Source organism: Vitis vinifera, chromosome 4 (genome assembly GCF_030704535.1).
Source record: "Vitis vinifera cultivar Pinot Noir 40024 chromosome 4, ASM3070453v1".
In the NCBI taxonomy this organism is placed as follows: domain Eukaryota; kingdom Viridiplantae; phylum Streptophyta; class Magnoliopsida; order Vitales; family Vitaceae; genus Vitis; species Vitis vinifera.
The window spans coordinates 6,784,168-6,807,567 of NC_081808.1; the positions used below are offsets into that span (position 1 = coordinate 6,784,168).

The 23,400-nt window shown below is 34.4% G+C and overlaps 2 protein-coding genes across 4 annotated transcripts in view; both read left to right on the top strand.

The window, feature by feature from the left end:
* The first annotated feature begins 3,279 nt into the window (after window positions 1-3,279).
* Window positions 3,280-11,215, top strand: LOC100268014 (enhancer of rudimentary homolog). Its single transcript, XM_002285529.4, has 4 exons — window positions 3,280-3,595; window positions 4,564-4,657; window positions 6,730-6,850; window positions 10,809-11,215. The coding sequence occupies exons 1-4, from the start codon at window positions 3,488-3,490 to the stop codon at window positions 10,897-10,899; spliced, it is 414 nt and encodes a 137-aa protein (XP_002285565.2). The 5' UTR covers window positions 3,280-3,487; the 3' UTR covers window positions 10,900-11,215.
* Window positions 11,216-12,189: 974 nt separating this feature from the next.
* The window catches only part of LOC100262865 (protein RRC1), a 30,259-nt gene continuing 19,048 nt past the window's right edge, over window positions 12,190-23,400 (top strand). For 2 of the 3 annotated variants that reach the window (XM_010650459.3, XM_010650461.3), the window contains exons 1-8: window positions 12,190-12,375; window positions 13,353-13,441; window positions 13,529-13,664; window positions 13,843-13,888; window positions 18,157-18,217; window positions 18,302-18,454; window positions 18,818-18,937; window positions 19,044-19,209. In XM_010650459.3, coding sequence (XP_010648761.1) covers window positions 13,367-13,441; window positions 13,529-13,664; window positions 13,843-13,888; window positions 18,157-18,217; window positions 18,302-18,454; window positions 18,818-18,937; window positions 19,044-19,209 — 757 coding nt within the window. In that variant the 5' untranslated portion in view covers window positions 12,190-12,375; window positions 13,353-13,366. Of the gene's footprint in view, window positions 12,376-13,326; window positions 13,442-13,528; window positions 13,665-13,842; window positions 13,889-18,156; window positions 18,218-18,301; window positions 18,455-18,817; window positions 18,938-19,043; window positions 19,210-23,400 lie in introns of all 3 variants that reach the window. The other variant, XM_010650460.3, reaches the window with a different exon arrangement.

The following is a 23,400-nucleotide window of genomic DNA, read 5'->3' on the forward strand; positions in this document are numbered from 1 at the left end:
TGGATATACCCCAAGTATCTTTGGGTTGTCGCCTTATCTTTGTTCACTATGGGTTGGTCTTATATAATAATATATATCTTTGGGTTTTGAATCTATCCTTGATGTTCATGAAGAATAATAAAGTAGCGTTTGTTTTTTTAACTTTTTATTTAAATTAATTTGATTTCAGATTTTAGACTTTTTTTTTTAAATTTTCTATTGACTCATTACTTATTCATTAAATTTTTTAATTGAATAAAAAAGTAAAAATATTTAACTTTTTTTTTTTAATATAAAAAGCAATATATTAATTTTTTTGTTACTTTTTAATGCTTAATAGAAATAAAATATTTAAAAAACTAACAACTTAATATTTAACATTATTAAGCATTAAAAAAAAAACACTACTTATGTCTTATCGGGATAATTTCCCCTTTTTGCTTTTGTCTTTAGCAAGTTTAAATTCTAAAATTAGAATTATTATTGTTGATTTAGGTATTACAAAAATTTAATTAAATATAAAATAATTTCTTATAACAATGAAGAGAGCTTTCAAGTTGACTTCTATATTTGACACTCATAAGTGAATACATCTTCTAGTAGAATTATGTAAATAAATTATTGGGTAGTTAACCAAGGAACATAGGATAGTGATCTTAGAATTGTTGCCTTATTCCATTATGATTTTCATTTGTGGAGGACTCTATAAAATAGCAGACTTGATAAAAAAAGAATAACAAATTGAAGTATAGAAAAATACTTAGAAGGGTAGTTTAGGTTGACCTCTATAAGAGGATAGTTGTAATATTTGAAGTTTGGTTTAGTTTGGTTTCGTTTCAAGTTTGAATTCAAAATGCTTTTTCTTTGTAATTCCTTTTGTCGTTGGCTTTTATGTCACCATGCTTGGCTAAATTTAGGAGTCTGAGCGAAAGGAAGTTGAATAATCTCATTCTTGCTACTTACACACAAGAGCGCCTCGCTACCTCAAAAACCATGGTTTGACTACTTCCCTTAGTATCGAGCTTAATCTTGTTAAGGTGATGATCAAACATCCCATTTTTGTTGCCACACTGCTCGTCGCTTGCTTTGAAAACCTTAGGAAATGATATTAGAATAATAGCTAGGATGTGAAATCTCTTCATAGCTTGACTTAGATTAGTATTTAGGTAGCTAGTTGAAGTCAATTAAGGGAGAAATGGAATAAAAAGATAAAAGAGTGTTTAGTGTCTATCCCAAATATAGGTCACACCATCATTGTGCTAAGAATAGGGAGGAAGGGACCTCAATAAAATCGAACCTTTACATTTTTCATTTATTTGAACATCTATTTCATTAAGATACACTTCAACCATTTTATTCAATAACTTTGTCATAGACAACACTTAATGCTCCACCTCACCTCTATGATTGTTATTCCTCGAGGAAAAATAACACCCGGCTCTTTTTATGTAATGCAATTGAAATAATGAGCGACTGCGTACATCATATCGGAATGAGTTCATCCTTGATTAGTACTCAGAACTAGTATTTTTCCACATAAAAAAAGGTTTTTATAAATCTTTAGAGTGTAAATCATTGTTTTTCAACTTAAATATGTGTTAAGCATTTATGGACTAATGTTTAGATTTAGTGAAGAGTGCAACTAAAAGAGGATAAAAAGCACAAATCTGGCAAGTGTCAAGACGACCTGAAGGTTCCAAGAGTGATGGAAGCAGGATAGAGAAGTTTGAAATGCATGAAGAAGGCTTAGAGATGCATAAGAGCATGAAAAGACTGTAAAAAAAAGTCAACATTGAATTTCAAGAGCAAATCAATAAAAAGAGATCTAAATTGACTTCAGTTAAGGAAATTGATATGTAAACTTATACAATTTTTTGGACACCAAAATCAATGAGATCAATTTTTTGATCTAGCATTCAAAGAGATGAAGGTCAATATCGAAAATTTGAAACTGCAATGATCTTTATAGAAAATTTTTATATTAAATGCATATTATGTCTTTTTATTTTCGAGATTTGTTCCATTTGGTGTTCGTATTTATTTTTGGATATTTTAGTAATGTTTTTGGGGTTAAGAGGTAGATATAAATACTTGACTTAATGCATCCAGATGAAGAATATATCCTAAGGAATATGAAGGAATACATCTATGATGTGGTAGGAATGAATTCCTATTTTGAGATTCATAAATAACAATTAAAAAAAGAAGAAGGATGTTTATATGGTTGAAAATCTATTTTTTAAAAATATTTTATAAAAAACCCTTGAGTTGAAAAGTTTTTGAAATTTGATAGACCAATTGTGATCTCTGAATTTTTAGTGTTTTTTTTCGCATATCTAAATTGAGTTTTTAAAATGTTTTTATATCAAAACCTAAGGTTTTTAGTCAAGCTATATTAGAAAAATAATTTTTAAGAATATAATTTTTTTAATATTTTTTTTATAAAAAAAATCCCACAAAAATACTCTATGCTCTTGAGCATCCTTATTGGATGTTTTGTGCTTTTGATTGCTCATTTGCTCCCATTTGCTTTCAAGCGTCCATAACTCATCTATAATGCTTAGTTATAGCTAAATTATAAATTTTATAACATCATATTTTATTCTAATATCCAACTCAAAGAATACCTAAATTTTAATTTCTCTATCTTCAACTCCAATAATATAAGACTTAGTAGTAGTAAAGTAATCTTGAACCGATGCTGATAATCTTTGAGCAAAATTATCAACTTAAACCAATGCATCAATAAATAATTAATTACAATAAGAGCTACCCTATTGATATTAACCTAATAACCTAGTGCCCTAGAGAAAAATCAACAATATTTTCAACATATTTAATATAGGCTTGTTTGGACTTGGATCAAACCCCAATTCGATTATGGGCTTTCTTTTGGGCTAAGGAGTAAGTTCATATGGAATTGAGATTATTAAGCCTGCCAAATATATATATATATATATATATATATATAATTGAGGAAGCTTCCATAGCTAAGCCTTTATGACTCTTCACAGGACCATTACCTCAAGGTGCCTCATAACAACCATCGGGTGAATTTGAACTTGCTAAATATATTAAAACACATTTAGGTGTTTTAAGTAAATTGGACCATGGTAGATTTTTTTTTAATTAAAGTTTATTTTTAATTAATTAATGAAAGAATGAAATAAAAACATGATTTTTAATTATTTATGTTAACCCTAAGTTAATAAGAATATAATTTTAGTAAAGAAATGGAAAAAGAAAATAATTTTCAATATTGAAATAAAATTAAATGTCATTCTCATTATTAAAAAAGGAATGGGAATGAAATTCTGATTCCCAACCTCCGTCCCTACGTGTACTGATGAAGTCTGAGGTGCGACGACCTGGGGGTCAATGCTCTCCTTTGATCACCGGTCATCTGATGGCTCACGTTCATCCTCCACGCTCACGTGGCACTTTGTCTATAGGGTCGTCCACTAAGTGGGATCCACCCAGATCCAAAGGTTCAGATTAATCCTGCGAGATGACGCGGCGGAATCCCAGTCCTCCCTCTCCTTCTCTCCCTCATTTTTCTTCGTCGTCGCTCAAAGTCTCTGCAACGAACGATTCTCTCTCATCTTCGCTCAACATGGTATCTCTCTCTACCTCTTCTCTCTCCTTTCATTCTCAAATGCAAATTAGGGTTTTTATTTTTATTTTATTATTATTATTTTTTAAAATTCCTTCTGCTGTTGAAGTTCTGTTTGGTTGCCAAGAAAAAAGTAGGAAAAAAAAGGAGAAATCAAAATTTGAGGTTTATGTTCTATTCTATTTTATTTTTTCGTAATTTGGAGTGGAGAAAAGACAAACCTTCACTTGATTGAGCGTAATACAAGTGTAGGCTCAGTTCAGGTGCTTCTTTTTCTCTCTCCTTCTTTCTTCCTTTCTTATTTTTTCCCCCCCACACTATTTGGTGGGGGCCAAAGCATAGTACGATATATAAATCTGGGGTTCTTGATCGTTGTTTGGTTAACTAGGGGTGGTTCTCAACGTAGATTCAGGATGTAGGCTGTGAATAGGGTTGATTTGATCATTTCTGCACCTAAAATTTGATAAATCATGGATGGTGAAATACTTTTTATGATGTTTTGAGGGTGTTCAAATTAGTGTTGAGGTGGGAGGAGCAACTATTCACTTGAAAGGTCAGAACCTTGTTTAATCGGAGGTTGGAAATCTTGATAGCTGATAATCACTGGATGTAGGTATATAATCACTAATTATTTCATTATTTTGAGATTTTACTGTATGATGCAATTATTTCTTCAGAGTAGGTGATCGTTTTTAGGTTTCCTGATATACCTATATAAGCATTCGACATGCCTAGGTCTTTTTGGTTCCCCTTGTTGTGATTCTCACATTTAATTTCATACTGTATGCTTTGTTTTTAACTCTGACGACCAACAGTTTTTGTGGTCACTTTGTCGAGCCTGAATTCCTTCCAGGAAAGGCATCTTTTATGTGTCCTTTTTGGCCTTTTACCTGTTTTAAATTTATCATGTAATCATTGAATTGTGATACTCTGTTATTTGTTTAAATGTTATCTTCTCTCTCCGTATGTAGGCTAACAGGCACACTATTATACTGATGCAAACTTCTCAGAACAGATCAACTAGAACATTTATGGATTACGACTCAATAAGTCAAGCCATGGATGGTATGCTTCTGTAATTGTTGTCGTCATCATTGTTGTTATCATTATTGTCATCATGACTATATTATCGTCATATGATATAACATTTATTGTTTTGTATTACTTAGAATTGCTTTTGACCCTTAGGATTTTTTAATGACTGGGTGATCCATGATTGGCTTGTAATTTTTTTGATCTGAAAGATGATAAATGTAGTGGCTTGTAAGTTGCTGTATAAGATTGTCTTTTTATAATGAATCCCCTCCATCAATATTCTAACAGTTGAGATGTAGGCAACTTTTTACAATTCATCTCATGCATGGTTTTTAAAGGCATGTTTAAAGTATGCTTATGCCCAAGGGGCAAACACTCCCTAGTTATACCACCTCACCTCCCAAGGCATGCACCTTGTTGGAGAGCCATGCCTTGTCTACTTTACTTTTCCTTCTTAAACACTTTTATTTTTTAAATTTCTAACTACATATTGAAATTTATATAATTTCATTACTTTTTTTAATTTTTTTTTAAATGTTTGGAATCTTAAAAATTTTATTGATTGGATTAGACTTTAGATTATATTTTAGATCATACTTTATAAAATTGATATACATCCTAGTTCATATTTAACTTTGCTCAAGAGCACCTTGTGTTGCGACTTTTGCTCCTTAGGTATGCCTTGTGCATTTTAAAACTATGATCTTATGAGAAATTTTGCTAGGCCATTGTTCATCCATATCATTAAGCAACATATAATAAGACTGGTCCATGTCTTAGTGGTGCAAGGAAGCAGAATAATTAAATTTTGCAAGGAATTCTTGTTGTTGCTAGACAGAGGGAATTGGATGTTTCAGTTCAAAAGGTGAGTGGTTTGGTCATGTTCAGAGGACTCATGCAGCATGTGAGATAATGATTCAAATATCCACTGTGCAAGAGAGAAGATTCTTTAACCTGTGGGCGTGGGCCAAGGGGTTTTTAGTCTCCGGCCCCCCTTCTATTGTTGATTTTCTAGATTGGTTGGGCTCTGTTTAAGGGGGTGTTTTTTTTTTTTGTTGATCCTCTGTTTCTCTTTGAGGCGTTCTTTGGCCTCCTTTGTATCTCTACTGTGTACTTTGGGGCGCTTCCTTGGTGTGCTTTTTATTATTAATATATTGCTGTTTATTCATCAAAAAAAAAAAAAAAAAAAAGAGAGAGAGAGAGAGAGGGAAGATTCTTTAATGATGCTTATATGAGAATCATTTGTATAATTAAGTTGCCCTGCATTTCTTTTCACTGTTGATGTTGTTTCTCCATGAAGAACAAGGCAATAAAGATGGTTTGATGGATATGATAATGAAAAAATGGATTGCTATAATCATAAGATCAACTGGAAAATGTTTACCCTGAAGTAACAAGCAAGAGTGTAATAGATGTCTATGCTCCATGGTGAGGGATGACGTTGAGTTATATTATGGGGTTGTTACACATTTGTCTGACATTTTCTTCATGTTATCCTTCATTTTTATCCATTTTGCTTTATTTATCTTATTTGTTATTATCACTTATATTATGAATGTATTCTCCAATGGGTGTATACTAGTCTTTTCTATTAAATGGACATGATACAGAAAGGAACCAGCACAAATCAAAGTTGCAGACTGGCTTCTTATAATTTCTTCTTTTTTCTTCTTATTTATGTCTCTATGATCACACTGCAAATTGTTTAATGAATTCAAAATGAATTGCTCACATCTTTCTTCCTTTTTTTGATCATATTCTTCTTTATATGGATGTCATCTGCTTTACTAGTACTGATAGCTCTCTTTTCCTCACCCCACACATAGGATAAGATGCGAATTGTTTGACTGTTTTAACCAATTGCTTTTATTCATCTGTTTTATCATATTCCTTTTTTATTTATTTGTATTTTCTGCTTTATTTTTAATGATAGCTGTATATGTGCATGTGTAAACTATGCTGTGTTAGCAGTTTCAAACATCAAAATTATGATTGCTTTTAACAAACCAGTATATACGGCTTCCAATTTCATAATGTGTATTTGAATCCTGATTTTATTATTTGCTTTAATTAGAGTTAATTGTACTATTGGGTATGTACAGGTATATGTGGACTATATGAGAGGAAGCTTAAGGACCTAAATCCAGCCAACCAAAACATCACTTATGACATTGCAGATCTCTATAATTTCATTGATGGCCTGGCGGATATGAGTGCACTAGTGTATGTTCCTCTTTCTCTCTCTCTGTGCACATCAGGTGTGTAGGGTTGGCCAAAGTCATCCCAGATAGGGCCTAGCATATGTAGTGTGGCTCACACCTTTATCGAACTTAGTGCTGACTTGTAAGTTAAAAGTTATCAGTACTGAAAATAGTGATTAATTTAATTTAGTTGTATGATAAAATTAAAAAAGAATTTTAAAAATTTGTTCCTAGAGTTACAAATATGACTTGAAAATAGTGTATTATAAACTTATATATAACCCAATGAAAATAACCTATTTATAAGGGTTTATTTCAATATGATATTAAGTCAAACTATACAGGGTCCAATATATAACTATTTAAGATTTGTTTATTTATTTTGAAAAACAAGAGCACTTATTAATAAGAAGGTTCTTCTTCCAATTTTGATATAATGATATTAATTTTTCATTTATGTATAATATATTCAAATCAAAACTTTTATCATAAAGATATTTAGAATGAAAATAAGTTTGCAAATATAATGTGTTTTGCTTATAATATATATATGTTAGTTATAATACATTATTACATGACATGCTAAATAATAATACATTAATATATGACATATTTATTATTATTATTGTTGTTATTATTGTTATTATTAATTTGACATATTATATTAATATTGATTAGAGACCCAAATAGATAAAAAAAATTAGTTCAATTAAGAAATTTAAAATATGTCAATAAGTCATTAAAGTTTTCCTTTTTATATTTCAATAGAAAAAGGAAAAAAACCATAAACATGATTATTAGAGTTCATTTGCATAATTGATTGAGTGGTTTTTAACAAAATTTTAGTTGAGTGGTATGAAAAATATGTTATCAAACATGCTTCAAGAGTAAAATCAATTAAAATTTTTACTTTTCATTGCTTAAGCTCCTTTATGAAACAGCTTTTACCATAGTTCCAAACCAAGCCCAACCTAAGTTCAATGGCTTAGATTGATGTAATCTTCATCTGTTCTTATGGTTTCTTCACATAATTTGGAAAGAAAGGAATCAAAGGTTGTTTGAGAATGAAGAGTAATTTGCCATGTCCTGAAGAACCTATTCCTTAGCAATCTCTTTTGTGGGTAAAGTTGTACATAGCTGAAAACTCAGTGCCTTAATTGATTTTGTTGATTGGCTAGGTTCTGGTTAAGGGAGGGAGTTGTTTTTTATACTCTCATTTTGGTTGTTCCTTGGCTCCATTCTTTTGTTGTTTCTTTAGCTCTTATTTTATACGCACTATGTATCTTGATCAGCTGCTTCTATGGCGCTTGTTTATAAAATTATATTACTGCCTATCAAAAAAAGTTCTCACATTATTGGAGTTGGGATGAGCTATGGATGATCTGAGTATCTCTATGGATAAAGCTATCCCCTTATCCAAAATATGGTCTTATTTAGGCTTTTGTTGTTCTAATTTCTCATGCTTGTTAGCGGAAATGTCATTTTATTTCATTTACTGCTTTTATTATTGTTTGTATAATGCTTACATTTGTCTAAATAGACATGGAATATTTATTAATAAAAAATAATCTATAAAATGTATAATACTACCTCAAGATAAGATATGGTTGGGTCTTACATGTGTCTGAATCAACACAAGGTCAATTTAGGCCCTAAACATTACCCTAGCCCATCCCATCCCACTTAATCTCTACTTTGGTGATCAAAATTTCAGTCTAGGCAAGCTGAATTTGGGTTGATCCAACCCGCTTTGAAGGTAGAACTTAGTGTCCAAATTTTCCAAAAAGTTTAGGCATGATCTCAGTGCACATGTAATATATATATATAGGCAAACAAAAGATGCATTAAAGTGCCAAAAAGAGCACACCAAAGTACACAAGATGTATAAAATGACGATCTAGAGATGACCAAAAAATAGGGAAAGGGATAACAAAAAAACTACTCCCCCCCTTGGTAAGAGCCCAACCAATCAATAAAATCACATAAGGACATAAGGCCTATAGCTATGTACAACTTGGTTTAAGAAAACAAGTTACAGAGGAACAAGTTTTTTAGTCTTAGGATAGAGAGTTCATCGTTTTCAAATGATCTTCTATTTCTCTCCTTCCAAATTGTCTAAAAGACACAAAAGAGCTACTTCCCACACTTTCTTCTGTTTCCTTCCAACACAGGGTCCATGCCAGCCCAACAAAGTCTCTTATTGAGAAAGACAACACCCAGCAGACACCGAAGAGAGACAACAAAGCTGCCATAAATAACAAAGTGCCCTTTTTCTAATATATATTCTATGTGTTTATCTATCAAAAAAAAAAAAAAAAACAAAGCTGCCATGAAGCCCTTGCTATACCATAATGAAGCAAGATGTGGTCAATCGACTCCTAAATATGGCAAAGGAAGCATTTGTTAGCCAAGGACCACCCTATCCTTTGGAGATGATTTAAAGTCAAAACTTTACCCCACAGAGCCTGCCGAGTAAAGAAACTCGCGTTAGGTGGAACCTAAGAGTTCCAAACAACAACATTTGGGAAGGTGGTAGAACTCCGAGGCTTTAGGCAAGTGTAAGGGACTTCACAGAGAAGGAATTGTTCTTTGTCTCCAGCCAAATCACCTTATCTTCTGCTTCCCCATTCACTGTCTTATCCTGAAGCCTCAAAAGAAAATGCTCCACAATATCAGTTTCCTAATCGTTTAGGTTCCTAGGGAAACTAGCAGTCCAACAACTACTAAAATTAGATTGATTCCATAGATCTGCCACCCCCGCCTCCTTTGAGCTAGCCAAGGCAAATAAGGAGGGCAAATAAGGAAGGGAAAGAATCACACAATGACTCATTACCACACCACTCATCTTTCCAAAACTTGACCCTCCTTCCATTGCCCATATAAAAGGAGACTGTAGTGTTAAACATTGCCCACAATTTCCTTATGGCTTTCCATAGCCCAACCCAATATCTATTAGTCACTTCCTTAAAATACCACACCCCTTCAACTTTCCCATATTTACCCTTTAAAAAATGTTTCTCGAAAGCCTCCCTTTTCGTTGCATGTGTGATATATAATTTGCATTCTTATATTCAAATATCATAACCTAGACTTACCAAAAAGACAACACTCTGAATAGCTACCTTGCATGTGTGATGTATCTTAATGTGGATGCTTTTGCTTTCTACATGTTTCATGCAAATTTTAAAAAGAAATCATATATTTTGGAATATAATTTTGCTTGTTTCCCATCAATTTCAAATGTGATTTGTGTTTTTGCTATTGATTTTTCTCACTCCAATTTGTTTTCCTAATAACTAAATGGTCTGTTTGGCAACTTATTTTTAGAATAGTTTTCCATTCTCCAAAACAAAAAGACAGGAAAACACATATGGTAATCATAAACTGTTTTTTGTTTTATGTTCTTAAAAACAAAAAATAGGGTGTTTTATAAAACATCTTTTAGTTGTTTTCACTTTTTTTTTTTTAAATTGTTTTAAAAAATAATTATACAAACATGTAGAATGATTAAAAATAAAGCAGTGACAAAAATTATTTTTAAAATATATTTAAAAATATTAAAAACTGATTAAAAATATTTCAAGTTCCTAAACAAACTTTTGTTCTACAAAACATAAAAGAATAGTTTTAAAAAATTATTCTCAAAAATTGTTTTTCATAACTATTTTAAAAAACAGTTTACCAAATAGGACCTAATTTTTCTCGTGTCTGTTTTGTGGAAAAGTTAGATCCAAAATCACATGGAAGGTAACCCAGACCTGTAATAGGAATAGGTTAAACTGGCTGCATCACAATGCTTGGTCTCTAGGCAGGACATCTTTTATGGCTCACACCTACAGTGCATTTATTTATTGAAGAATATGATATCTTACATGATTACCTGCTCAACATTGTATTATATAAGCAAACTATGACAATGCCCTTGGAAGTTGATAGAAGTCTGATATTATCTGCTTTTTGGTTTTTGTTCTGGCTTGCAGTTATGAACATTCAATTCAGGCATACCTGCCATATGATCGACAGTGGATTAAACAGCGGACGCTTCAACACCTCAGGAGAATGGCACATTAATAATATGCTGCTGACTCTTTTCTCTAGTTATTTTCCCAGGTATCATCCCTAAGAAAAAATTGTATGAAGAACAGAATTAAGAGTATTGTTTGGGCTTCCTTGTTGGTGCCGAGGCTATCAAATGTAAAAATTATACTCACTGCAGGATGTATTTTTTTTAGAATGGGGGGTGGCTTTCTGCTGGAGTATTCACATTAAGACCTGACCAACTAATTGTGGCTTGTGTAGTTGCCCTTTTTGGGAAGCTTAAGCTTGAGATTTGATATGGAACACTATGTACCTTAAGTAAAAACTTCATGGCATGGTTGTTGTCGAATGGTTGTGAGCTTTATGCTTCTTCTCAGTAGTGGATGTTGGGAACACAAAGATGAGATGATCATGACTTTGATTGCAGCATAGTGACGCAGTTTTAATTCAAAATGCTTGCCAAAATTGCAGTTTAATGCCACATTACGTCTTAGGAAAACTTAGGTCTCCTCTCTTGATTAATCTAAATACTCTCTTCCTCTATGTATATATCTCTGTCTGTTGCGTTGAGTCAGAGAAGAGGAAATCAGTTCTAAGCACAAATTTTTTTTGAGAAGTTAAAATATTTTTAATATATTTTTTGTGTTTTCAAATATTTCTTAAAATAAGTTTTATTTATGATATTTTATTTTTAATCATTTTATCTGTATAATTATTTTTTAAAAATGTTTTCTAAAAAAAGTGAAAATATTTAAAAATAATTAAAATATGTTATAACAAAATATCATTGTTTTTGGAACAAGTTCTTAAAATTTTATTTTTTGTTGTACAATTATCAAATATATTTTCAAGTCTAAAAACAGTTTTCTAATTGTAAGAGCAAAAAATTGTTTTTAAAAATGAGGAATTGTTCTTAAGAAAAGAAGATTGTTTTATTCTTAAAAACAATTTCTAATCAGGCCTTAAATGATTTAAAGAAGTAAAAAGGTGATAATACAAAACAACCCGAGATCAAAGCAGCTAATATTGTTAAGGTTATGTTTCATCTCCGAATTTTTCCAAAAAAAAAAATTTTAAGTCAATAAATTATTTTTATATATTATTTTAAATTTATTTTACTTATTTTTTATATATATTATTTTTAATTATATTTAATTTTATTTTATGTGTTGTATGATAAAACAAAACATATGAAGGTAACTTTGTTTTAACAATATATTTTTTTTCTTTCCTTGTTACTCTCTTGAACAAACCATAACTAAATGCATCAATGCTTAAGCAGACAGGCCCATGGCCCAAGATAACGGGTCTAGCCCACAATGGAGGGGGCGTGGTGAAATCGGGGCAGGTCGACTTGAGTTTTGGATTAAAGCATGTTAATTGCCTGGTTCATTTTCGTCACATTATGACTCGACTCCGTCCGCCCCCTCCTGCAAATTCCTCCCTTTAACTCACCCTACTCGCCCTCTTCTTCTCACTGATTTCAGTGCCAACCCTCCCTTCTACTTGGTTCGTTTTCTATTCTTCTATGCCTGAGATTTCCTATGATTTCATCTGTTTTATGTTTTTATTGTCATAAATTTATCGCTGGTAATATGTTAGTTTGCTTTGTTTTTATTACTGGATTCAATTGGTGTTATTCTTTGAGGTTTCTGGCTTTAATAAGTTTCTGGGTTTGGTCGGTAGCACGAAACCCTACTTGGGTTGATTTTATTTTTATTTTTTCCCTAAATTTTGATTGGGAAGGTTGAGTTTGATAAGGGCAGGTTTATTGTTTTCTCGGATTGAAACTGGGGGGTTTTGTTTGGTTTTTTTTCACCTTACATAACGGACGGTTTTTAGATGTTTCTGAGTTTTGATGCATCTTTTTTGATATTCTGATTTTAAATTTTGATTAAGGTTTCTGGAGAATTTTGGTATTGGTTATGAATGTAGGTGCTTTCTCCTTTCTTTTCTTATTTATTTATTTATTTAGGGGGGTGGGCGCGGGAGATTCTTGACATATTTTGTGATTTTGGTACATTTCTTTTGTTGATTTAGAATTTGTTTTTGAACAAGGATACATGTTTTTTTTTTTTTTTTTTTTGAAGATTTGCGATATATATGGGCTTGTGTATATGTATGTATTTGAATTGAGATGCAAGCTTTTGAGTTTCATGATATGGGTTTTGAGTTAGGATGAGTATTTTCTAAGAGGGAGGATATAAGTTTTGAGGTTATAAATGGGTCATGAGCAGATATGTAACATATTTAATTGAAGTAGCTGACTGTTTTCTGAGATTGAGGATACAAGTCTAGATGCCCTCCTCTTTTCTGTTGAGATTTTGATATAGCTTTTTGTTGAGACTTGTAATTATGAAGATTTATGATGTGGGATTTCAGCTAGATTGAAAAAAGTTATATTTCTTTTGAATTAAATTCCATACTTATAGTGGATTATGACATGGATTTTGAATTTAGATGTATCTTGTGATTTGAGTTTGTAGCATTTGATGAAAAGATGAGTTCCTTTTCCATCACACGAAAAAAGACGCCTTTCCAGAAGCACAGAGAGGAGGAAGAGGCAAAGAAAAAAGTAACATTCCATAGACCGCCTTAAATTGATTTTGTTTTTCCGAAAAGGAGATTTGTTAGTCATCTCAATAGATTTGTGTTATGATAGAGAGCTGAGGATGAAACTGCTCGATTATATGCCGAATTCGTGGAGTCATTTCAAGGGGATAATGCGCCAGGGTCAAAGACTTTTGTTCGAGGGGGGACAATCAATCCTAATGAGAGAGTGAAGACAGAGTCTGAAGGTTAGTATGGTTAAGGAACTATGTATTTTCCTTGCTTTCAATTATTGATTTTTTACAAAGTATTCTTGTTATGTTTTAGTCTTGTTTTTGTTTCATACTATGGATATATGAATAATTTTTTCATTATGGGGATCCGTTAATAAAAATATGGACCTTTTTATTCATTCGCAAATGGCAGGTGAAAAGTCGAAAGATGGGGTATCTGTTCCAAAGAAGGGAAGTAGGTAAATGAATGCTTTTGATTAACCATGTAATTATGCTCATTCGATAAGGCATCGTATGTGGGAAGATTATATGGTGATGTTATCCTTGGATCCCATTTGTACTGTTTCAGGGTTTGCTAGTCTCAGAAAATTGAGCTAGTTGCTTAGTTTTTGTTATTTTAGCTGTTACACTGGACCAGATGTACTTTTGGTGTTTAGCTGTTTGTATTGTAGACAAAGAAAATGATTGTTAATGCATATCTTGGAAAAAAACAAGCTTAGGTGGTGTTCTAAAACCATTTCAATTGCTTTATTCTTTAAATTTTTTTTTCCTTTCATGCATCTTCTTTGTATCTTTTTTTGTCTTTTTTTGATGGGCAAAAGAGAACATATATTACATTTTTAATAGGCAAAAATGTCGGAATTTCATCTTTGATGCATTGTTTCTCTAGCATTCTTATGAATTTGAATCCATCTGGGCCATGAGTGATCAGTTGTTTGTGATGGATGATTGTTTGTTCAGATATATGCAGGGATGGTCACCCTGAGAATATAGTGTTGTATACTACTTTGAGGTTATTCACTGACACTCCTAACAAATGAGCACCAATTCATGGAGAGAATAAAAATGAAATAGAGTTCTTTGCTGTTGTTGAAAGCTCATATTCTAGATTGTTGTCCATTATGATGTCATATCACTCATATTGGTATACTTCATTAGATGATTGGCATTTTCAGTGCAGTCTGCAAAAATTTGTTTATCAATTGCTAGCTGATATTTTTCGACAAAGGAAAAAAAAAAACTCTAAATAGTGTTCACAGTTTGCAATTTGATGAAGATTTAGAAGCCTAGAAGGTACAATGCCAAAGCTGTAATTCTTCTTTCTTTCTTTGATAATGTTACAGATGGAAATGTTGAACTGCATTTCTGATGGCAATATATTTATTTTTATCAATTACATCTTAGGCTATTGGGTTAATCTTCAGTTCCCTCATATATACAGTTCTATGCATCTAAAATTTGGAATTACATCCATAATTATTGTCATTGTAAACATTGCGCAAGCTGAACAGCCATTAGTTAAATTTCTTATTGAACAAATAAGGGAAACAAAAAGAGCCTCTAGGTTTAGTAAATTGGTGATTGGTTGTGGAAATGCCACAGAATGCTGAATGCAGGATCTCCAAATTTACATTGTATTCTCTAGGCACAAAAACCTTGCTCTTTGAGAGAAGATTGCCCATGCCGGTGTGCCTTCTGCAATTTACCTTTTAGCAAGAAATGAAAGAGAAAAAGGTTTTATTTTTATTTTTCAATGCAGATTTTTATAAATGGTTATTCTCACAGTAGAAAGGGTGAGACCTGAACTTAATGTTTGTTGAGCACTTCAAGTTGTGAATTCAAGATGTGTAGGGATTCATTTGTCACCATTATAAATGCACATGAACACTTTTTCAATGAAAACCTTGAGGGTTCTCTGACTCTGTTAATATCTCATTTCGTTAGATGAATTACCCTCAATGATTCTAGAGAAGCCATTGGATTGAGGTCAAACTGCTGGGAAACTTATTTTGTTTAAATTTGCTACTCTGGCAGATAATGATTTTGGCGTTTATATGTTTATTTATTTTTGGCCATATCAGGACTTCTTTGAAATGCATGTTTCTTCTTGTATTGAACATTCGCACGATATTCCATAAAAGTTGATTTTTTCTTTTTATACATAAGGAAATTATATTAAAAGAATGCTAAATGTATGCAATTTATCTTCACATAAGAGTTATAATAAAGCATAGGATGGGGCAGGTTTTACAGGGTGGGAGGATGTTTGTATGACAAATCTTGGGTAAGACGGAGTTCAATTAAAAAATATTATGGGAAATATGTTTCATTTTGTAGTTAATCATGAGAACCATCAATTAAACCTAGTACTCTCTGCAATTCTCATGTGTAAAGGAATAAATCTACCAAGAATCTTAGGAACAGTATTTGAAATGATCTACATAATAGCCATTACAGGAAAAGGCAATTGCTTCCCCTTGTCTCATATTTCTAGAAAACCTAGGAGACTCTGGAGAAATACCATTGAATATCAAGTATCTACAATTTGCGGGTGAGGAATAATTACCGCATCTCTAGAGGAAACTATGAAATGACTTGTTACAGCTTTCCTCAGAAGCAACCTTGAAAGGACCTCATTAATGAACATAAATATAACCAAAAAAAGGAGGGAAAGCAGGATCCTGCTGTCTTAAAGCTCCTACAACTCTTAACAAACTACTTAATAAAAGAGAAAAGGCCCTGAATAAGATGTAACCATCCTACTAGCCAAAATCTTAATTGTTGTAGCCTGGTATGATTTTAGGTACATAACATTCACACAAATAATCCTTGGAACTCTGGTCCTTAATTCGTAAATCCAACCATTGGTTAAATGATTTAATTTTCTCTCTTTATGCCCATCAAATATATATATATATTGGCTCTATTTATATATTGGAAACTGAAAATATTATTAATCTAAGAGAGAAAAATTTCTACATAGGATTATATCCTTAATGTAGACTGGCACTAGTGAAGAGGTATACAGGAAACTAAAACTATTTTTAGTTGAAGGGGAAGAAAGTGCAATGAAGGGTGAGAAATTCTTCTAGTAGAGATGGCAAGAGTAAATAAACATTAAAAAACAAAAAGCCAAGAATTGGTAGACCGAGCCATGCAACCCAGAAGCGGGATAAAATTCGCTCAGTAGCCTGACCTTGGAAGAAGGTTGCACTTGGCAAGCTCTCTCTCTCTCTCTCTCTCTCTCTCTCTCTTTTCTCTTCTTTGAAGCTAACCGTCTTTTGACTATTTTATTATTTTTACATGGAAATGAACTTACAACATGTTCATTTCCCGCCCCATCCCTTACCACCTGAGCCCAGTCTCAGGGATCTCATGCTCCTCTTGGAAACCTTGTCTGCTGCCAAATTAGATGATCCAACCTTTCTCATTGTGAAGCTCTTCATACCCTCAAAAAATTGTTCTACTCCATCTTAACCAAATGCACCAAATCAAGCTAAGAGGAGCAAACCTCCAAAACCTTCTTGGTTTCTTCCAACAAAGCTCTCATGAGTCCAACAGCTCCAGGAACAACTGGGAAAGCACCCAAGCAACTCCAAACAAAGAGAACAGCATGGTCTGCAAACTCTTAGCTAAACTGTAATATTGTCAGCATATGATTTGCTGAGTTCTCATCCTGTTTACAAGGCAAAACTAGTTAGCAAAAGGCTATTTCTTTATCATAAGCTGATTTGTAGTAACAATTTTCTTCCATACCACCTACCGACCAAAGAACATCACTTGTTGGAAGACAAAGGGACTCAAATCTTCTTAGCATGATAAGAACTGGATCTTCTTGGGCTTAGAGAACTGTATAATAATTGAAGTGAGACTGCCATCCTTCCCTAACCTCTGAACCAACTTGTCCAGGCAATCATTCCCCAAAGCCATTGACTGAATTCAGTGAAGAAAATCCTGCATCATCCAAACTTCTATTCCAACTTGAAGATTAGCTACCCAAGCATTCCTTAGTGAAGCTATTCTACAAATCCAGGAAAAAGACACATAATGAGCTTTTGCAACACTACATTTCGAACTAGAACTGAGTTTAATAATTGATTTGTCATGATTGGCTGAAGTTCTTGTACAAGCCTGAAAGGTTCTCACCTTTCCTGATTGTTTTCCAAAGACTGACCCCATAACCTTCCCTTCCCTCCTTAGAAGCCCAAACCCTTTCTAACTTCCCAAATTTGCCTGGAATACCCCTCCACAAATTCTCCTGCTCCACCACAAACCTCCAAACTGTCTGATATCAAAATCCACATTGCCTTTTTCTAGGAAAACCAAAGGATCACAAGTGTAGGCATGAATTAAATTGGTAGGCTTGGAAGGATGCTTTTGATCAATATAAATCTATCCTTTTGAGTAGGTATAGCCTCTTTCCAATAGGCGAGCCTCTTATGGAATCTTTTGCAATGGAGTCCTGCATGGAACAGACTTAAACATGCACTCAGAACATATTCCAAGTAAGTGGTAGGAAGCTTTCCCACCCTATGTGGCTATGACCAAGAATCGAGACCAATAAATCCACATTCTCCACATCCCCCACTAGGATGAGCTCTTAAGACTTGAGATCACCTAAAGCAAATAAGACTTGGTTTGCTTTTCTATTTCTTCTTTTATTTTTTATATATTGTCTAGGGTAATATTTAGTAGCATGGAAGAAGAATAAAATTTTTCACTGCAGGTATGTTCCATCTTTCATACCACCTCCTTTGGCAGCCAAGGGAAAAGAACCTGATAAGAAGGTCAGTATGCTTGTTAAGTTGGTGGGCCTTTTTTTGTTTCTGTGCCCAGGTTGATTCTTAAACCCTTTCCTTTACAACTTGCAGAAGGAGGAGGAGAAGCCGAAGGAGAGAGAGAAGGGGAAGTCACGCAACATAGATCATTTTATGGAGGAGCTGAAGCATGAGCAAGAGATGAGGGAGAGACGAAATCAAGAACGGGATCAATGGCGTGATGGACGCCATAATGATAGTTCTGCTGTGAGTATCTTAGATTAACTTGGTTTTACTAATTTGTAGTAGACAAGTTGAATTTTATCAGCAATACTTGTACCTGATTGTAGTTGTGTGCGCTATAATAAGACTAGATTCTATACTTAACATATGGGGCCCTCACATACCATTATGCACATGTACAAGCATGCATTACATCATATGCATACAGATTTCTGAATTTTTTGATACTGAATTCTTTGGGATAATTTAGAAAGAGGCGTGCGTGTGCGCGCACACACACACATATAAGTATGCATATATAGTTATGTTTCTGTTGTCTTTCTGCATCTTGCATTTGTGATGTTTGTACATTTGAGTATACTTTTTAATAAGGTTATTCTTTCTCAGCTGCCTAGCAGATTTGATGAGCTGCCTGATGACTTTGATCCGAGTGGAAAGCTTCCTGGATCATTTGATGATGGTGATCCACAAACTACTAATCTCTATGTTGGAAATCTCTCACCACAGGTTGCATTCCTAATTTTTGGATGCTCAATTCTCTGTTATTCTTTTACTCTTTAATGCTCTTTGGACCTGAAACCAACAAAATATAATCTGTTTTTATTTTTTATAGGTGGATGAGAATTTCCTTTTGCGTACTTTTGGAAGATTTGGTCCTATCGCTAGTGTGAAAATAATGTGGCCTAGGACAGAAGAGGAACGGAGGCGACAAAGAAATTGTGGCTTTGTTGCTTTCATGAACAGAGCTGACGGTCAGGCTGCTAAGGACGAAATGCAAGGTTTAATTTTTTTAGTTGTTTGATTTACCAATTATTCAGTTGACATACTCATAATTATATTCCTTGCCATCTATGTCTGAGTCATTTTGTATGTTTCTAAGTTCCCATATTCCTCGTCAGGGAATTATAATGGTTATGTTTTGTAGAAAATAATTACATCCTTGATGAAGTTTTATTATGATTTGCATTTTACAAATAGTTTGCATTTCATCCGAGTATCATGAACATTATCACTTCTCCATGATCCTAATTTTCTAAAACAAATTCTTCTTGGAAAGTGGGAATACACTCCCTATAAATATATGATTGGAGCCCTCTTTGCTCGAGATCTAGTTTGAAGTGCCTAAACATTACCTTTAAAGGATGCTGCTGGAAAGCATGCCACATAAAACTGAAGCTTACAACTTTATCACGTTTATGCATATTAGCTTGGTGGAAGGTGCATTTAATTCCTAAATTTTTGTAATAGTTTTAAACAAAGATTGAGGAAAGTGATTTTTTAAGGAGCTGTCCGAGGTGCATAATGATTTTGTGGAGGACAAAGAAATTTTGGATGTGGGGTTGAGTGCAAATGAATGTTTTGACTGTAGGAGGAGATTAGAGGTAGGTAGGGGGTTTTATTGGAATGATGAATAAAACTAGACATCAAAAAAGTGTATGATTATGTGATTAAGGTTTCTCTCTTTCCTTATTAAAGGTTGTAAGGGATTTGGAGAAAAATGGATTGAGAGGATTGTTTCATGTAGACCTCTATCTTTGTTTCTACTTGTGATGATTGTGAAGACCTTCTGTAGATTGATGAACAGAGTAGTTGAGTAGAAAATTCAAAATATGGGGCACGAGTTCTTTTCAAATATCTTCCGGTGCCCATAGGTTTGTTGTTTCCTTGTGGGTCTAAGGTCAACTATTGGGATGTTTTTGCTATGTTCTCTTTGAGGTGGTATCGGGCTTGTTTGGAAATGGGGAGAAAAGTGAGATCACCTCAATGAGGGTAGTGGAGAGTGTGGAAGACTTAGTGGAGATCTGAGTTAAGTGGGCTCATATCATTGCCATTAGGCCATTTTATTTGAGTTTACCTTGGGGTGACCCCTATAAAGCAAGAGCAGTTTTGGACCTATAGTCATCAAGAGGATATAGTATCCCATATACTATGTCTACTTATTTCATCCCAGGTTCAGTTAAAAAGATTGGAAAAGCTTCACTAGCACTTTGGTAAGGAGTTAGGGGAGGAGAAGACTCATTGGGTAAACTGGATGGGGGCCTGTTGGTTGAAAATGAGGAATGGGCTGGTTAGTAGGAACTTATTGGGGATTGAATATGACATTGTTAGGTAAATTGATTTTGGATTTTGCAGATGGGGACACTAGTGGAGAATGGGGCAGGTGCTAAGTACCCCAAAGGAGTGGGGAATGGCATTCTGGGATGGTGAGAGGTTCTTGTGGGGTGGGGAGTTGGGAAAGGGATTAATAGAGGGTGAGGAGAGTTCATAGGTATATGCATTTGCGATGTATTTCTCGGTGATTAGTCTATGATCTTGTTGTAGCTGGATACTTTCACATCAATATCTATGTTTGCATGTACTTCCATTTACTGAGGCTTGCAATTGAGAAAAGGGATTGAGGTGAATTTTATGTTCCAGGGGATTAAAGAAGGGGATTGCAATGGAGACAAAAATCTAGGGTTAAGTGGATTAAAGAAGGGGATTGCAACTCTAAGTTTTTTCACAGAATGGCCATTGGAAGAAGAAGCAGGAAGTTCATAAAGTCTCTGATGTCTGAGAGGGGGGAGACTTTAAATAACATTGAGGTTATTTCTAAGGAGATTGTAAATTTCTTTAGGAATCTCTATTCCAAACCCGAAGGTGATTCTTGGAAGATTGAAGGGATTGATTGGGCCCCTATTTCTGAAGAGAGTGCAGTTTGGTTGGATAGACCGTTTTCGGAAGAGGAGGTTCGAATGACAGTTTTCCAATTGAATAAGGAAAAGGCCCCTGGCCCTGATGGCTTTACTATAGCAGTTTATCAAGAGTGTTGGGATGTGATAAAAGAGGATCTTATGAGGGTGTTTTTTGAGTTCCACACTAAAGGGGTAATAAATCAAAGTACAAATGCGACATTCATTGCTATGGTGCCTAAGAAAAGCCAAACTTTTAAAATATCAGATTATAGACCTATTAGTTTGGTTACAAGTTTATTTAAGATAATTGCTAAGGTCTTATCAGGGCATTTACGCAAAGTTCTACATGAAACAATCTTTGGCTCTCAAGGAGCTTTTGTGGAAGGGAGACAAATATTGGATGCTGTATTGATAGCCAATGAAGTGGTGGATGAGAAAAGAAGGTCAGGAGAGGAAGGGGTAGTTTTCAAAATTGATTTTGAGAAGGCCTATGATCATGTGGAGTGGGGCTTTTTAGATCATGTGCTTCAAAGGAAGGGGTTCAGCCAGAAATGGAGATCTTGGATGAGGGGCTGTTTATCTTCTTCTAGTTTTGCTATCCTAGTTAATGGGAATGCAAAGGGTTGGGTTAAGGCCTCTAGAGGTTTGAGACAAGGAGATCCTCTGTCTCCTTTCCTTTTTACTCTAGTAGCAGATGTTCTAAGTAGGTTGATGATTAGAGCTGAGGAAACTGGGATAACTGAGGGTTTCCTTGTGGGGAGGGATAGGACTAGAGTGTCCTTGTTACAGTTTGTTGATGATACCATATTTTTCTCTAAAGCCTCTTTGGATTTTCTTCAAAACCTTAAGATTATTCTTTTGGTTTTTGGGCAAGTATCTGGTTTGAAAATCAACTTAGAAAAAAGCACCATCTCAGGTATTAACACTAGGCAGGAAATGTTGTCTAGTTTGGCTTTGGTTTTGGAGTGCAGAGTGTCAGAGTGGCCTTTGTCTTATTTAGGCCTTCCTTTGGGAGAGAACCCAAAGACAATAGGTTTTTGGGATCCAGTGGTTGAGAGAATTTCGAGGAGGCTGGATGGGTGGAAAAAGGCCTATTTGTCTTTGGGAGGGAGGATTACTTTAATTCAGTCTTGTCTGTCTCACATCCCTAGCTACTTCCTCTCCCTCTTCAAAATCCCTGTATCTATAGCTTCAAAGATTGAGAAGATGCAAAGAGATTTTCTTTGGTCTGGGGCCGGGGAAGGGAAGAGAGATCACCTAATCAGATGGGAGGTTGTCAGTAGACCAAGGGAGATGGGAGGTTTGGGCTTTGGGAAGACTTCTATGAGAAATAGTGCCCTCTTAGGGAAATGGCTTTGGAGGTTCCCTAGAGAAAGGAGCGGTCTTTGGCATAAGGTTATTGCGAGTATATATGGGACACATCCTAATGGATGGGACGCCAACATGGTGGTTAGATGGTCTCACAGATGTCCTTGGAAGGCTATTGCTCAAGTTTTCCAAGAGTTCTCCCCTTTTGTTCGCCTAGTGGTGGGCAATGGGGAGAGAATTCGGTTTTGGGAAGATCTTTGGTGGGGAAACCAAACTTTGTGTTCTCAATTTGCTGATCTCTACAGAGTTATTTCTGTGAAAAACCTTACTGTCTCAAATGTCCTTGGCAATTCCTTACCATTGTCTTGGAATTTTATCTTTTGCCGCAATCTAACGGATTCAGAAATTGATCTCCTTCAGAGATTAATGTCCTCCCTTCATTCTGTGCTTCTTTCCCCTTCCTCATCAGACTCAAGAGCGTGGTCTTTGTCTTCGTCAGGCTCGTTTTCAGTGAAATCTTTTTTCTATGCCTTGTCAAAAGATTCAAATCCTTTAATGTTCCTTCCGGCCAAGTTTTTATGGAGCTCAAAAGTCCCTTCAAAGGTTAAGGCCCTCGCTTGGTTAGTAGCACATGGGAAGGTAAACACTAATGACAAGTTGCAATTGAGAAGACCCTACAAAGCCCTCTGTCCTCAATGGTGCATTCTTTGCAAAGGAAATGGAGAGTCGATTGACCACCTTTTTCTTCATTGTCCCGTCACCATTGGACTTTGGCACAGGTTGTTCAATCTAGTAGGTGTGATTTGGGTCCCTCCAAGGAGCATTGAGGACATGTTGGTTATTTCTTTTAAAGGCTTGGGAAACTCAGTAAGAGGCAAGACACTTTGGCAAATTGCTTGCCTTACTTTGATTTGGATGGTGTGGCAAGAAAGGAATAATAGAATCTTTGAGGATAAAGGGAGAACGGAAGAGATGGTTTGGGATTTG